The 12,628-nt window shown below is 38.8% G+C and overlaps 2 protein-coding genes across 3 annotated transcripts in view; one reads left to right on the forward strand and one right to left on the reverse strand.

Moving 5' to 3' along the window:
* On the forward strand, positions 1-11,069 carry LOC121294720 (hepatic triacylglycerol lipase-like). Its single transcript, XM_041218758.1, has 10 exons — positions 1-211; positions 325-479; positions 2,986-3,176; positions 3,577-3,756; positions 3,974-4,091; positions 4,377-4,610; positions 4,980-5,222; positions 5,819-5,933; positions 6,644-6,862; positions 8,016-11,069. Exons 1-10 carry the CDS (start codon positions 99-101, stop codon positions 8,134-8,136), a joined length of 1,689 nt encoding a protein of 562 aa, XP_041074692.1. The 5' UTR covers positions 1-98; the 3' UTR covers positions 8,137-11,069.
* Positions 11,070-11,636: 567 nt separating this feature from the next.
* LOC121294484 (disintegrin and metalloproteinase domain-containing protein 10-like) overlaps positions 11,637-12,628 on the reverse strand; it is a 65,941-nt gene continuing 64,949 nt past the window's right edge. For both annotated transcript variants that reach the window (XM_041218225.1, XM_041218226.1), the window contains one exon: positions 11,637-12,331. In XM_041218225.1, the coding sequence (XP_041074159.1) occupies positions 12,234-12,331 (98 nt within the window). In that variant the 3' untranslated portion in view covers positions 11,637-12,233. The remainder of the gene's footprint in view (positions 12,332-12,628) is intronic.

Consider the following 12,628-nt stretch of genomic DNA (forward strand, 5'->3'; position numbering starts at 1 on the left):
TGGGTTTTTATTTCATTTTATTTTATTGTTTACCCTGATTTTTGCAATACTTTCGCAATGCGATCGGACGGGGTGTTTGCCCAATCAGATTGAAGTCAATGGCACATGCCCAACCAGCCCTCTCTGACCTTCAGCCAGGCTGCAAATACAGCGATCACAGTGCACCTCACCCCAGACCTGTGCTACATGACTGGCTGTTGCTGCTGGCACGGTACTGTATGCATTGCAAGAAAATATGCTTTTTGCCAAATACTGTAACATTTTGAACATAAAAAACCCCAGTCTTGATTAATAATTAATAATTTTTTGTTTCTGTTTTTACAGTTCTTTGGGTGGTTGGCTGGCTGGTTGGTTGGTAATAGTTCACGGTTTCAGTTGTCTGCTAGGATCTCACACTATGGGCATTGTCAGGGGACTTGTCTTCATCTTGTTCATTTATCACATAAGTGACGCAAAGAGGCTTTTGGGGTACAAAACTGGTAAGTGGGCAAAATATTTTAAAATAAAACATGTTCCAAATAACGGTCTCTGGTAAGTTATCTACGTATCCCCGTAACCAAAATGGCAATTGATATGATGCAGACTACGTAGAGATATAGACATTTACATACTGCGGCAGCAAAATTCTGTTTTTTACATGGATCCAATCATAAAACTCCAATCCAATTTTTACATGGATCCAATCATAAAACTCTGCTACTGAAAAGGTGGTCACGCCAATGTTCATAAAAACAGTTTGCTTTTAATATCCTTCTTATAAATTTCAATATCTTTTATTGCAACTACCAAACTATGACTACAGAGCATGAATACTGTAGCTGATCAGCGCTGTGGCATGCCTAATAAATGGGAAATTATAGGGCTTGTTTAGATTTTAAATATACTTACAAACTAATTGCAAGTTAATTGGGGTTTTCTTACAATGCTTTTACTGTTAGTCAGGCTGGTTTATTAAAATGTGTTCTTGCTGCACACATTAATTTGTACAGTCTGCTTTGGGTAAATAAGTAGCACTGACTGTATTGGTAAAAACAGACCTTTGGGCTTAATTATTAAGCTTATATCATGAAGACAAGTCTGTGTGGAAAGTCGAAGGCTGTGCGCATATTAAGTCTTTTTGCTGCTCACCAACAAAAAAAGTACAGCTATTAAACTGTTTGGAATCTATTCTTGTCTAGTTCGAGCTTTGGTGAATGTCTTGTACTGCAAGTCCACAGAGTTTATTGCTGTCATCATAAAGAAGATACTGTGCTAAAGTTTCATCCTAACCCAAAAACTCACCACTAGTATTTATCAAAGGACTTTCTTTTATCGTGGGACAAGAGTAGAAGAGCAGTTAATGTAGGAGGACAGTATAACATAGGGTATATTGTATTGTCATTTCAAAATGACCTGCTGGGCAACTTGCAAGAAGAACAGTGCCCTTTCACCCGCTGCATGGGTACAAGCTACCCATCCCAACTGTTTTGACCAGAGGGGTTTCCACATATTCAGTTCAGAGCTATCAGGGATGTTTTATGATGTTCTCTCACAAATGAGTGTTCTCATGTGTCTGAGCCAAGACTATTATGCAATTGTTCTTTTCTAGTGTTACAATGCCATGTCCTGCTACAAGGCTACGTGACCAGAACACCTGGCAGGAATTGTAGGTTTAGCAAGAGATCGATAAAAGACCACCAAGGCTGAATCATTGCAGGGCAAACTTTATTACCTGGCAAAAGTTAGTGCATTGCATTACATTAGATTGGTCATTTTGATTTCCTTTGTGCGATAGCTTTATACACCATATTTCTGATGGTTTTCTGGATAAAATCCAAAAAACGCCACAGGGATGGAGTTTTTTCAAGTTTTCTGTCATTCCATATAAACGTCTGTCAATTATTGTCTTTTTCCTTCCCATCATGGTTACAACATTTGAATCTATAACAGAAGAGAGTATAACTAGCAACTCAGTATTCATGGGGTGAGCTATCAACTGACTTGTAGGGATGTAATGCGTGTTTGCATATTATTTTTTCTAGAAGAAGGAATATTATTGTGTTCTCACAGAAGCGGAAAAATAAGTTTATTATTATGTGATCTGTTACCTTGATTAATGGATATCAAACCGCCTCCACTGTGACTATAACAATCTGCATCTGTGTGCCACCACTTTTAAACATGCTTCACAATTTACATATTAACTAATGGTGAGTGATGTGTGAGCAGTGAACTATGTAACATTTTACAAATAAAATGAGATTAAACTTAAAAATAAATGCGTCCTTTGTGTTGGTTCAGTGGGAAGCACAAAGAACAACCATAACATGAGAATCGCAAAGGAACTCCTTATTACTCAAAGGGTGCGCCATTAACCAATACCAATCTTATCTATTTAATGATGGGATTTCATTTGCGTGATCAGAATAGCCCCTTGAACTCATCAGTTGTTCATGCACTATTACTCACCATTACTTCACGTGTAACTAATGAAGATCAAAGTGTTGACCATTTAAGTGTCCTGCTGAAATCTCTGTGACACAAAAATCCTCTGTTTACATTCATTTGAGCAAGCCAAGGTCATTGTATAATGGAACACACCCTATCTAAAAGGCAAATGAGTGCATTTGGAAGGTTGTTTTTATTTCCTAAGAGCAACAACATGCTATCCAATAGAATACAATACATTCCCTGAAACCCCTCCTACAAACTACAAACTGGAGGACTTCCTTGCCCCTGCTGCTCCTCTTCATCAAAACGCCTATTAACACAAACATATTCAATGCCCTTGCTTTAGGTGTATGTATATATATATATATATATATATATATATATATATATATGCTGGTACTATGCTGCGTTCAACATTTCTTAATATGGTGGTACAGCACATAGCTTATTAGGGGGAAAACATATTTAAAAAGTACACTAATACGTTTGTAATGGTTTTATCTCCAGCAAGGGATAAGTAATTGCCTTGGGCTTTTTTTCTTTTTTATGTTGCAGACACAAAAGATAAATCTCAACCAATTCCGAAACAAAAAGTTCATTATGTCCCAAAATCCAAGTTCCGCTTGTACACCAGAGGGGATGCCATGGACGATACCTGTAAGATCCTGCCCTTCGACTCAGGGACCCTGGACCAGTGCAGCTTCAACAGCACTGCCCCCCTGGTCATCATCGTCCATGGATGGTCGGTAAGAGAATGTCTTATTTCTCCGGTTTTGTACCCGTGTCGCTAAATGTTTGTCTGTAAACAGAAAAAAAGGATTGTACCCAAAGTAAACCCTGACTAGACACAGTAAGCTCACACCCTAAACAGGAACACAACATGTTTGACCTCTGTTTGTTAGTTTTGTGATAATTCGAGATATTAGGTGGGAAACCCTTCCCCATGGGGTTTCAGCCTAGTTAAATTACAAAATCAACTTTTAGTCCGGAGTGGAGTCCACATGGTACCTTTCCAAGCAAAGAGAGGTTAAATGTTTGATGGGCATGGAGATTCAACTGCTGCTCCTTTATGACAGAACACACCACATGACCCAGTCACTGCCAGATTGTACTGACACATAGAGGCTAACCAGGTTGTTGGTGCAGGTGGATGGGATGCTGGAGAGCTGGGTGATGAAGCTGGCAGCGGCCCTGAAGTCAAAGCTGAGGTACAGCAACGTGGTCATCTCTGATTGGCTCTCCCTCGCTCATCAGCACTATGCAATAGCAGTGCAGAACACCCGGCTGGTCGGCCAGGAGATCGCAGACTTGTTGGAATGGCTGGAGGTGAGACGGTGGAAGAAACAACAAGAATAGATGAACTTGTAGACAAGTAGTCTGTGTTCTGATACAGTGTTTAGGGGTCTGCTTTTTAATATTACTGTGGATAAAATACCAACATAGGGAAAAACAGTGGCATTTTACACAGTTTGCAAGCAATCATCATCATGACTGTGCTCGTTAGGGGTTGTTCAGAAACAGTTGTTATTTTGTCCTGTTCCAGGAGTCCCATCAGTTTTCTATAGAGAATGTTCACTTGATCGGGTACAGTCTTGGCGCTCATGTCTCGGGATTTGCTGGTAGTTATGTCAGCAGCTCCAGGAAGATTGGAAGAATTACAGGTACTGCGAATCACGTTGATCCTCATTAACATGTACAACGAAAAGCAATGGGAAACTCAGCACAGGGGCTTTGCCACTCAGCACTGTAGAAGGGCCAGCTGGGTCAGTTCTGTTTAACCTTCTTGATGTGAAACTTTCAATTCAAAGTGAGTTGAGGCATATTCAGGTGGGGAATAGCAAGCAGGGTAAAAGCAGGATAACATTACAGGAACCATCCTCAAAAGGAACGGGGGTGGCTTCCAGTAAGACAGGGTGCTGTGTGAATGTAACAATGTCTCCACACAGGCCTGGACCCTGCAGGTCCCCTATTCGAAGGAATGTCGTACACTGACCGGCTGTCTCCTGAGGATGCCAACTTTGTTGATGCCATTCACACCTTCACACAGCAACACATGGGTCTGAGTGTGGGGATCAAGCAGCCGGTCGCCCATTATGACTTCTACCCAAACGGAGGCACCTTCCAACCTGGCTGTCACATCAAGAATTTGTATGATCACCTGTCTCAGTATGGACTGTCAGGTATGGAAAACATCCACTGCACTCAAACACTTGCATATTATCTTAGGGTTCCAATTATCTGACCCAAATACGCTAATCAAAACAGTTAAGGGATATTCAGAGATGTGTGCATTAAGCATGTGTACACAGGCATTGACACACTCGTTCCCAGTAAGCATGATCAATGCCAGGACAGTAGGGCAGGTATGAAGGACCCCCTTTCCCAGCATAGACTGTAATGTCCAATATTTACAGATTACACTGGTTTTGCATGTGTTATTTGAATACAGGATTTATAACGCTTAATATATAATGCTTAATAAATCCCTTCATTTTTTGCAGCAGTGCATTTTATAAATTACTGAAACAATTTAACTGGACCTCTCTTAGGTTTTCAACAGAGTGTGAAATGTGCACACGAGAGATCTGTGCACCTGTTTATTGACTCGTTGTTGAACGATGACAAGCAGAGCGTGGCCTATTGGTGCAACGACAACAACTCCTTTGACAAGGGCATCTGCCTGGACTGCCGCAAGAACCGTTGCAACACGCTGGGCTACAACATCAAGAAGGTCCGAACCGGAACCAGCAAAAGACTCTATCTAAAGACGCGCTCCCACATGCCTTACAAAGGTAACCTGCAGCAATCATTCACACTTCCTTCTGAAATCAGTATGACCTTAAAATTGTATTGAAGGGAATTCATTTTGTTACCTCTGGTTGTCAGCGAAAGTATCTAACGTTTTAGAAATCTGAAACTGGCAATTGAAAAGACTAAAAATAGCTGATCACAATGGATGTTGCTGACTGAAAGCTTGTTTGTAAGCTTCTTAAGCACTTAGTTTTCCAGCATTCTCCCAATGCCATAAGGATGTAATAGTGTGTTACAGCACTATGGTTTGAACTCTATATGTGGCTAACGCAAAGGGAAGCTACAAAGATTTCAGTATTGTAGGAAGGTAACCGTCGTACAGTAAGTCTTAACTCCAGTCATCTACAAACCAATCATAAATCTTCCACGTCCAATGGCACAATAGTAAAATAACTTTAGGTTGCTGCAAAACCAAACCATGTTTTCAAGTTTATCATAATTATCAGAGTGCTTGTCAATGAGTTGGCAATTATGTTCTAATTTTACTGTACACTGGGAGACCAGCAACAAGCTGTATCCTATATATTGAAAAATTACATGTTTAAGAACCCTTTTCATTTTTCTGTCTCTGCTGCAGTCTATCACTACCAGTTCAAGATCCAATTCATCAACCAAATTGAGCAGTTGGAACCCATGCTTACTATCTCTCTGATGGGTACAAAAGAAGATGTTCAAAACTTGCCAATCACTCTGTGAGTACCCGTGTTCCACTGTCTATATCAAGCTGGTTCTGATCGCTGGTGTGCAGGAGGGGTGACCCAACTTGAGATCGGGGACCAATTAAAACTTGCTAATTTGTGCAAAACATAAAGAAAGCTAAGATTAAGGTGAATACAGCCACTCCGCATGGGGGGGGGGTTTAACAGCAAGCAGCTTCTGGTGTTTTCTGACACTACATTAATCCTTCTCAGAATCACAGTCAATAGTGCTTGCCTTTGTTTAATGCGTGAAATCAATAAAGTGCAAAAGGCCATCCCGTGGTTGCTAGAGACTTAAAATCATTAGAGGACATTCTTCTTGTGTTTGGAAAACAAGAATTGCTGATTGTGTCAAACATCTTGTAATATTAATTGGATCCAAATAAACCTGCCTATCAAACAAGATGGTGTGGGTGGACTGGGCTCTTTGCACGTCAAACACATAATATCCAAGGTATGTGCTGGCTTCAAACTTTTAGAAATGTATTCTTACATCTGGGAGATCATTAGTCCTTAAGCCACCCATGTAATTGGTAGACTTATAAAATAATATATATATAATATAATATATATATATATATATATAGATATATATATATCTATATATATATATAATATATTTAGTGTCACATATCCAACACTGCATTTTCAACAATATTGGAGATGGTGTTATAGTTACTTGTAGTGTTGATTTTGTTTTGCAGAGTTGAGGAAATAACTGGCAACAAAACATACACTTTCCTAATCACCCTGGACACAGACATTGGTGACCTGATGGTTCTCACGTTTAAATGGGAAGGCTCTGCAGTTTGGGCCAACTTCTGGAACACGGTCCAGACTATCATGCCTTGGAGAAAAGGAAGGAAGGACCCAGAGCTCAATGTGGGGAGAATCCAGGTCAAGGCTGGAGAGACACAGAAAAAGTAGGTTTTAAAATAATAAGAACACCTAAATAAAACTGCAGGATTTTGCAGTGAGCCCGATTAGCACCAATCTTGGACTACCCATGGGGCTGTGAAACCAATCTGTTTATTATGATACTGGCAGCTTGCCACTCTTTATATTACATAGTGACCATAGTAACGCACTTTGCAGACAGAAGTCTCAGCACCAGTCATCTAAAAATCAATCCTAAAGGAGGCACTACTAATAGAAGTTTATCATCATCATCATAAGATTCTTGTTGATAAGCTGGTAATTATGCTCTAGCTGTGATTATTTTACTGTACGGTAAAACAAGTCCTGTCCTGTATATTTAAAGTTGCATGCAAAAGAAAACGTTAGCAAAAGAAACTGAAAGACAAACAATTCAAGCTTTTCAGTCAGTAGTAAATGTTAAACAGTGGTAAGTGTGATACCCACCTGCTTTGATTGTGGAACAGGAAGAAAAAAAAAAAATCGTGAAAGTAGTAAATCAGTGATTAACATTTGAATTTGCACAACAATGTCCCCTGGGAAAGTCAAATCAGCAAAATAGAAGCAACATAGAGAAAACATACCAAACAGCTTCTTGAAGCTGTCGTAAATGAATCATCATTGTCTGTACTGTATAAAAAGCAATCTTATGCATACACTGTTGTTGAGCGGTAGTGTGTGTATAGAGAATTGTTGTGCAGCTGGTTTTTAATAATTTTTAAGGGGAGGGTTCAAATCTTTCTAAAGTAGTTGTGAGATATCACAGGCGACAGTGCTCAACACATTAAATATGTTGTACTTTTGGGTGGTTTGCTTTTGTTGGCAAGCTTTCAATGTGCAGTAAAGAAGAGAGATGATGAATAACCTTTCAAAAAGGTGCTGCATCCCATCCCGTGCAAAATGAAACTCTTAGGGGCCGATGTAAGGACAGGTGCAAAGTGATTTGCGGCTGCAAAACACCCATATTGCACTTTGCCATCATTCATCTATTTAAATGATATTGATATGTATTCAAATGAAGAAAAGCGCATGGAATTGAGTGGGGATCTGGAATATGAGATGTACTTGACGTGCTCCAAAACACTTACTGCTCTCTGTACTCCTCACCTCACCTCTGGACTGTTGTAAGTGCGGCTGCTAAGCTCTCCCGTTCCTCTGCAGGACCTCATTCTGCTCTCAGAGCGACGACAGCATGCACATACTGCTGGCTCAAGAAAAAACCTTTGTGAGGTGCGAGAGAAACAGCAACAGGGGGAAGAAGAAGAAAATCACACTTGCATGATGAAACCGACTGCTCTGTTACAACACTTGGTGACTGGGAAATATTACAATTAAAACTTTTATGGAACTCCTTTTTTATTATTATTATTATTATTATTATAAAGATTACTATTATTTCTCGGAGCATTCTGTTTTAGGATATAAACGTATTTTTGTGGATAGTTATATGTTGAGGTTCTCTGGCAATAGCTGAAACAGATTTGGCTGAACACTCTCAAGGCTGGCTGCTCATGGATTGCCTGGTCCAAGTTCTCTCATCAGTTCATTCGCTTTTCATAGATGCATGTGGCTTTTTCCTGGCCTGCAAGCTTTGATCCACCATGCCCTTCCACTGATCTGTTCTGGCCATTGCTACACATCCCAAATACAAGTACATTATTATAGAACCGTTTTGAATCCAGTTAACTTGGATGTTGTCTATAATGATGTGAAATGTTTATATAATCTATCCTAATTTTTGTCCTGTAATTCAGCAATTTTCAAAGCCTTTTAATGTCATTGGGGTTATTCCTGCTGGTCTTTTAAATGTGATGTTCCAGTTCTAGAGAAGTAGGAGACCCAAACTCTTACAGATCAGAGTGGGTCACTCCACAGCAATTGAAGGAGGAGCGAACTCCACTTTGAATGAAATGTTTAATGATGCGCTTTAAAAGAAGTGATTTTTAAAAAGACATATACCTATATGCATTGCAGTATTAGAAATACTATGCCCAGTAAAGTTTTTTTTTTTTTTTTTTTTTTTTTTAATGTGTATTTTGTTTCATTCAATTAGGATGGTGTGGAACCAAACTAAAGTTTGCCCCTCCCATTATGCAAGTAAACCTGTCCACTCAACGCAAGCCCATACAAAATCAAGATGCAGCATTATACTGCTTCCACAGGGAGAGTTCAGAACCCAGTCAGAGAGGCACAAACAGGGTGATGCAAGTCTGTCATATAATTTCCTTACATACAAGTTGGGAACATATTATCCAGCTCTTTAGACAATCTGAGCTTAGATTTCTGACAGATTTCTATGAGCTGGCTGAGAATTACAAAGTCAATATTTTCACTGCCCAGGTTATAGTCAGACAGGGAAAACAGTGGAAAGACAGTCCACTAGAAGGCTTGACATCACTGTGTATAACAAGTCTACATTGTGTTACATGGCAAGGTTCAGGATGGTGGATGCTCCCATGCAAGACTGAGGTTGGCAGGAGCAGGATTCAAACCATGCTCGCACGACTCGCCCAGCGCTTCAAGCAGTCTTGCTTTAACTAGGTGAGCATCAACACAGTGCACCATAAACTCTGGCACTGAAAGCTTGGATCACCTGTTGCTGAACAAAAGCCCATCGAAACCGTTTTGATCAAGTCTATTTTATTAATGCATTTCAAGTACTTAAAAAAAAAAAAAAAAAAAAAAAAACAGAAAAAAAAAAAAAAATTACATATTCTTTTGCACAATACTTTTTACAACTTTAGTAAAAATTTCCAAAGTGAACCAAAAAAAAAAAAAAGATACTGTATAAAACACAGCGGACATTAAAAACTGGACAGTAGTATTAGATCTTTTTTTCTTCGTGATTTTTCAGTTAACATCACCTACCACATTTCAACTCAAACTGGACAGTTCAGTGCACGTTTTTTTCAGCGAAGGCTTTATTCTACTGAGATAAAACCCGAAGGCAGTTCACATCTGCCTGAACCCTACCACAGAAGAACAATACAAATGACCCAAAAAAAAAAAAAAAAAAAAAAAAGGTTCTGTAATGTCTCACACTCAAGAGGTTCACTAATGGCCCATTCTGGGGTAAAGAGAAAGTTTTATTATCCACCACAAGCCCATTTCAACCTGCACAATCAACAGATACATCTTAAGAATTTAAAAAAGGATGCTGTTTTTTTCTTTTAACCCTAAATACAAGTTCATCTGAAATGTTATTTTGTACAAGACTGTCTGGTTTTCGAATACAAAATCTGTCTCTTTACATGTAAAAAAAAAAAAAAAACCACAACACTAATTTTCATGTACTGTACATGTTTACAAGGTCTCGCTAGTGTCTGTGAACCAGCCTTGTTGGCCTGGATCACTTAACGATTACATCAGTGTAAACTTTTAGAATTGAACTACTATGAAGCAATTTTCAAATCTTAGAAAACCTACTCGCTTAACAAAATGCACAAAATTACTGAGTTTCCTCTTGGCTTAAATTTACAAGCAATGATTTATTCAAAAAAGGGACAGGGCAGGAGACCCCACCCTTCTATCTTGCAGTCTCCCTCCCCCTCTTCCAATGGATGTTATAATCAATACAAACTAATACACAATTTGGTATTTAATCTGGAAACTCAGATGATAAACACTAACTGCAAGAGGCTTGTCCAAACGGCTACAGTTGACCACCTCAGTTCTATCCCGCTCAGACATTATAAATGAATTGCCAGTAACCTTAGACCTGAAGCAAAGACACTGGAGCATGGATTTAATTGAAGCAATATACTGTAGCCTAGAAGGCTGAATCGTCCATGTCGGATTTTCTCATTTTGTTCAGCACTTTCAAGCCTTACAGCTAGTATGCATTAAGTATATCATGTCAAGCTTTAAAAATCAGTTATCTTATTACCACCTGGCACCAGATAATTAGTTTTACCATTAATGGAGACAACACAGCCCAACGACAGCAGATCCTCGTTCCACATTAGGTCTGCCTTTATCACTACCCCAAACGTGTTTCTAATAAAGTGGTCCATAAACTAATTAAGCACACACACTTTAAGCTGTTGATCTGGAAACTTTAATAAATGTTGCCTATCCTCTGAAAGTTTCCCGATCGCACAGAACAGATCATTTGCTGCTTAGTGGTTGTCCATTTTTATAATTGCAATGCACAGCAATTTGTAAAAAGCAAAAAAATAAATCTAATCAAAAATAAAATAAAGTTTAAAAAAAAAACACACATACATTTCTCCTCCCACATCCCCACAGAAAAATCACATCTACAACCACCACATTCCTGGGAGGTCAACACAAAGCTACTCCATCTCAAAATGGTAGCAAACTAGAAGATCTAATATTGAAACAATCTTGCAAGGTGTAATTCACTAAACCCTAAAACACAAAACCAGAAGAAACCCAAGTGCATCATTCATCTACAGTCCCATCCCCACCCCACCATCATGATCTACGCAATGTACATCCTAGCAGCTGTTCATTTCAGGCAGCAGAATATTTTGCCACATTAAAAATCAGCCCAACTTAACATTAGCTAGAAGAAAGGGTCTAGACATCCCACATCAAATCACAGCCACTGCAGAAATGTTAAGAATTCTCAATCCCACCAAAATCCCCCTTTTCCTTTGTTATATCCTGAGAGTGTCAATTAAAACAGTAAATTCTTCATTAAAACAGCAGGAAAAAAAAAAGATATATATATATATATATATATATATATATATATATATATATATATATATATATATATATATATATATATATATATATATATATATAGAAAAAAAAATCTATATTGCAATTTCTGTTCTGTACAATTGCACGCAGAAGTATGGGTATGCATTAGAAATACAGGCCTGTGTAAAAGAATGTTAATTACATTGGCAAGTAAGTCTCTTTGACTTTGAGGTCGTCTCACTTCCTGGCCTTAAATGACAGCAAAAAACTGTTTTACCTGCAGTCATGTTTGCCTGCAAAAGGAGGGCATTTCTTTAAAAAATGAAAGAAAAAAGGAGCAAACATAAACAAAAGGATTAAGCAGGGCAGAAAATTATACCAAAAAAAAAAAAAAAAAAAAGAAGACGGCGTGCCATTAGGTTATTTAAAAAAAAAAATGTCCATTGCTCGAAGAAAAAAATAAAATAAAAAATTAAGACCACATTGTAAGGGAAATTAGTGATTTTGTTCTCTTCATTCCTCATTGAGAGATAAAGCCATTCAAAAATTAATGCTGTGTGACCTCTTCCACTTCGCTGGGCCCGAGGGCTGCTGTTTTATGTCTTCTTGTTTTGTTGCTGGATTCTGGACAAGGACTGTTACAGGTTTTCTTTGGAGAGAAGTTTTCCCACTGTAGGCACTAGGAAGAACCAAGGCAAAAAGCTCCTGTTAACGTCTCATCTGTCCCATCTGATAGTTCTCTCGTGGCTGCCGCTGGCGTTGGGGCTGGGGGTTGGCATTCTGCGCTCTTCTCCTCTTCAGAGTGCCTGTGGGGGAAAGAGCCAAATAAGAGACCGTCGGTCATGAGGTTTGGGGGTTCAACAGAAATCAGGGGGTGGCATCTGGCCTCCTCCCCTCCCAAAACCTATTGGCTCATTTAACATGACCCTCACCAACTTGTTAGTTTTCAAAATCTAATTGAAAAATATCAATTAAAAAAAGAAGTTTTGAAGAGAGCTTAGTTGGAGTTTAAGTGGGATAGAAGAGGAATTTCACCCCCCCCCCATTATCTCCACAGGCAGCATGTTCAGTAAAAAAAAAAAAAAAAAAAAAAAAAAAAACTT

This window comes from Polyodon spathula, chromosome 19, assembly GCF_017654505.1.
Source record: "Polyodon spathula isolate WHYD16114869_AA chromosome 19, ASM1765450v1, whole genome shotgun sequence".
In the NCBI taxonomy this organism is placed as follows: Eukaryota; Metazoa; Chordata; class Actinopteri; order Acipenseriformes; family Polyodontidae; genus Polyodon; species Polyodon spathula.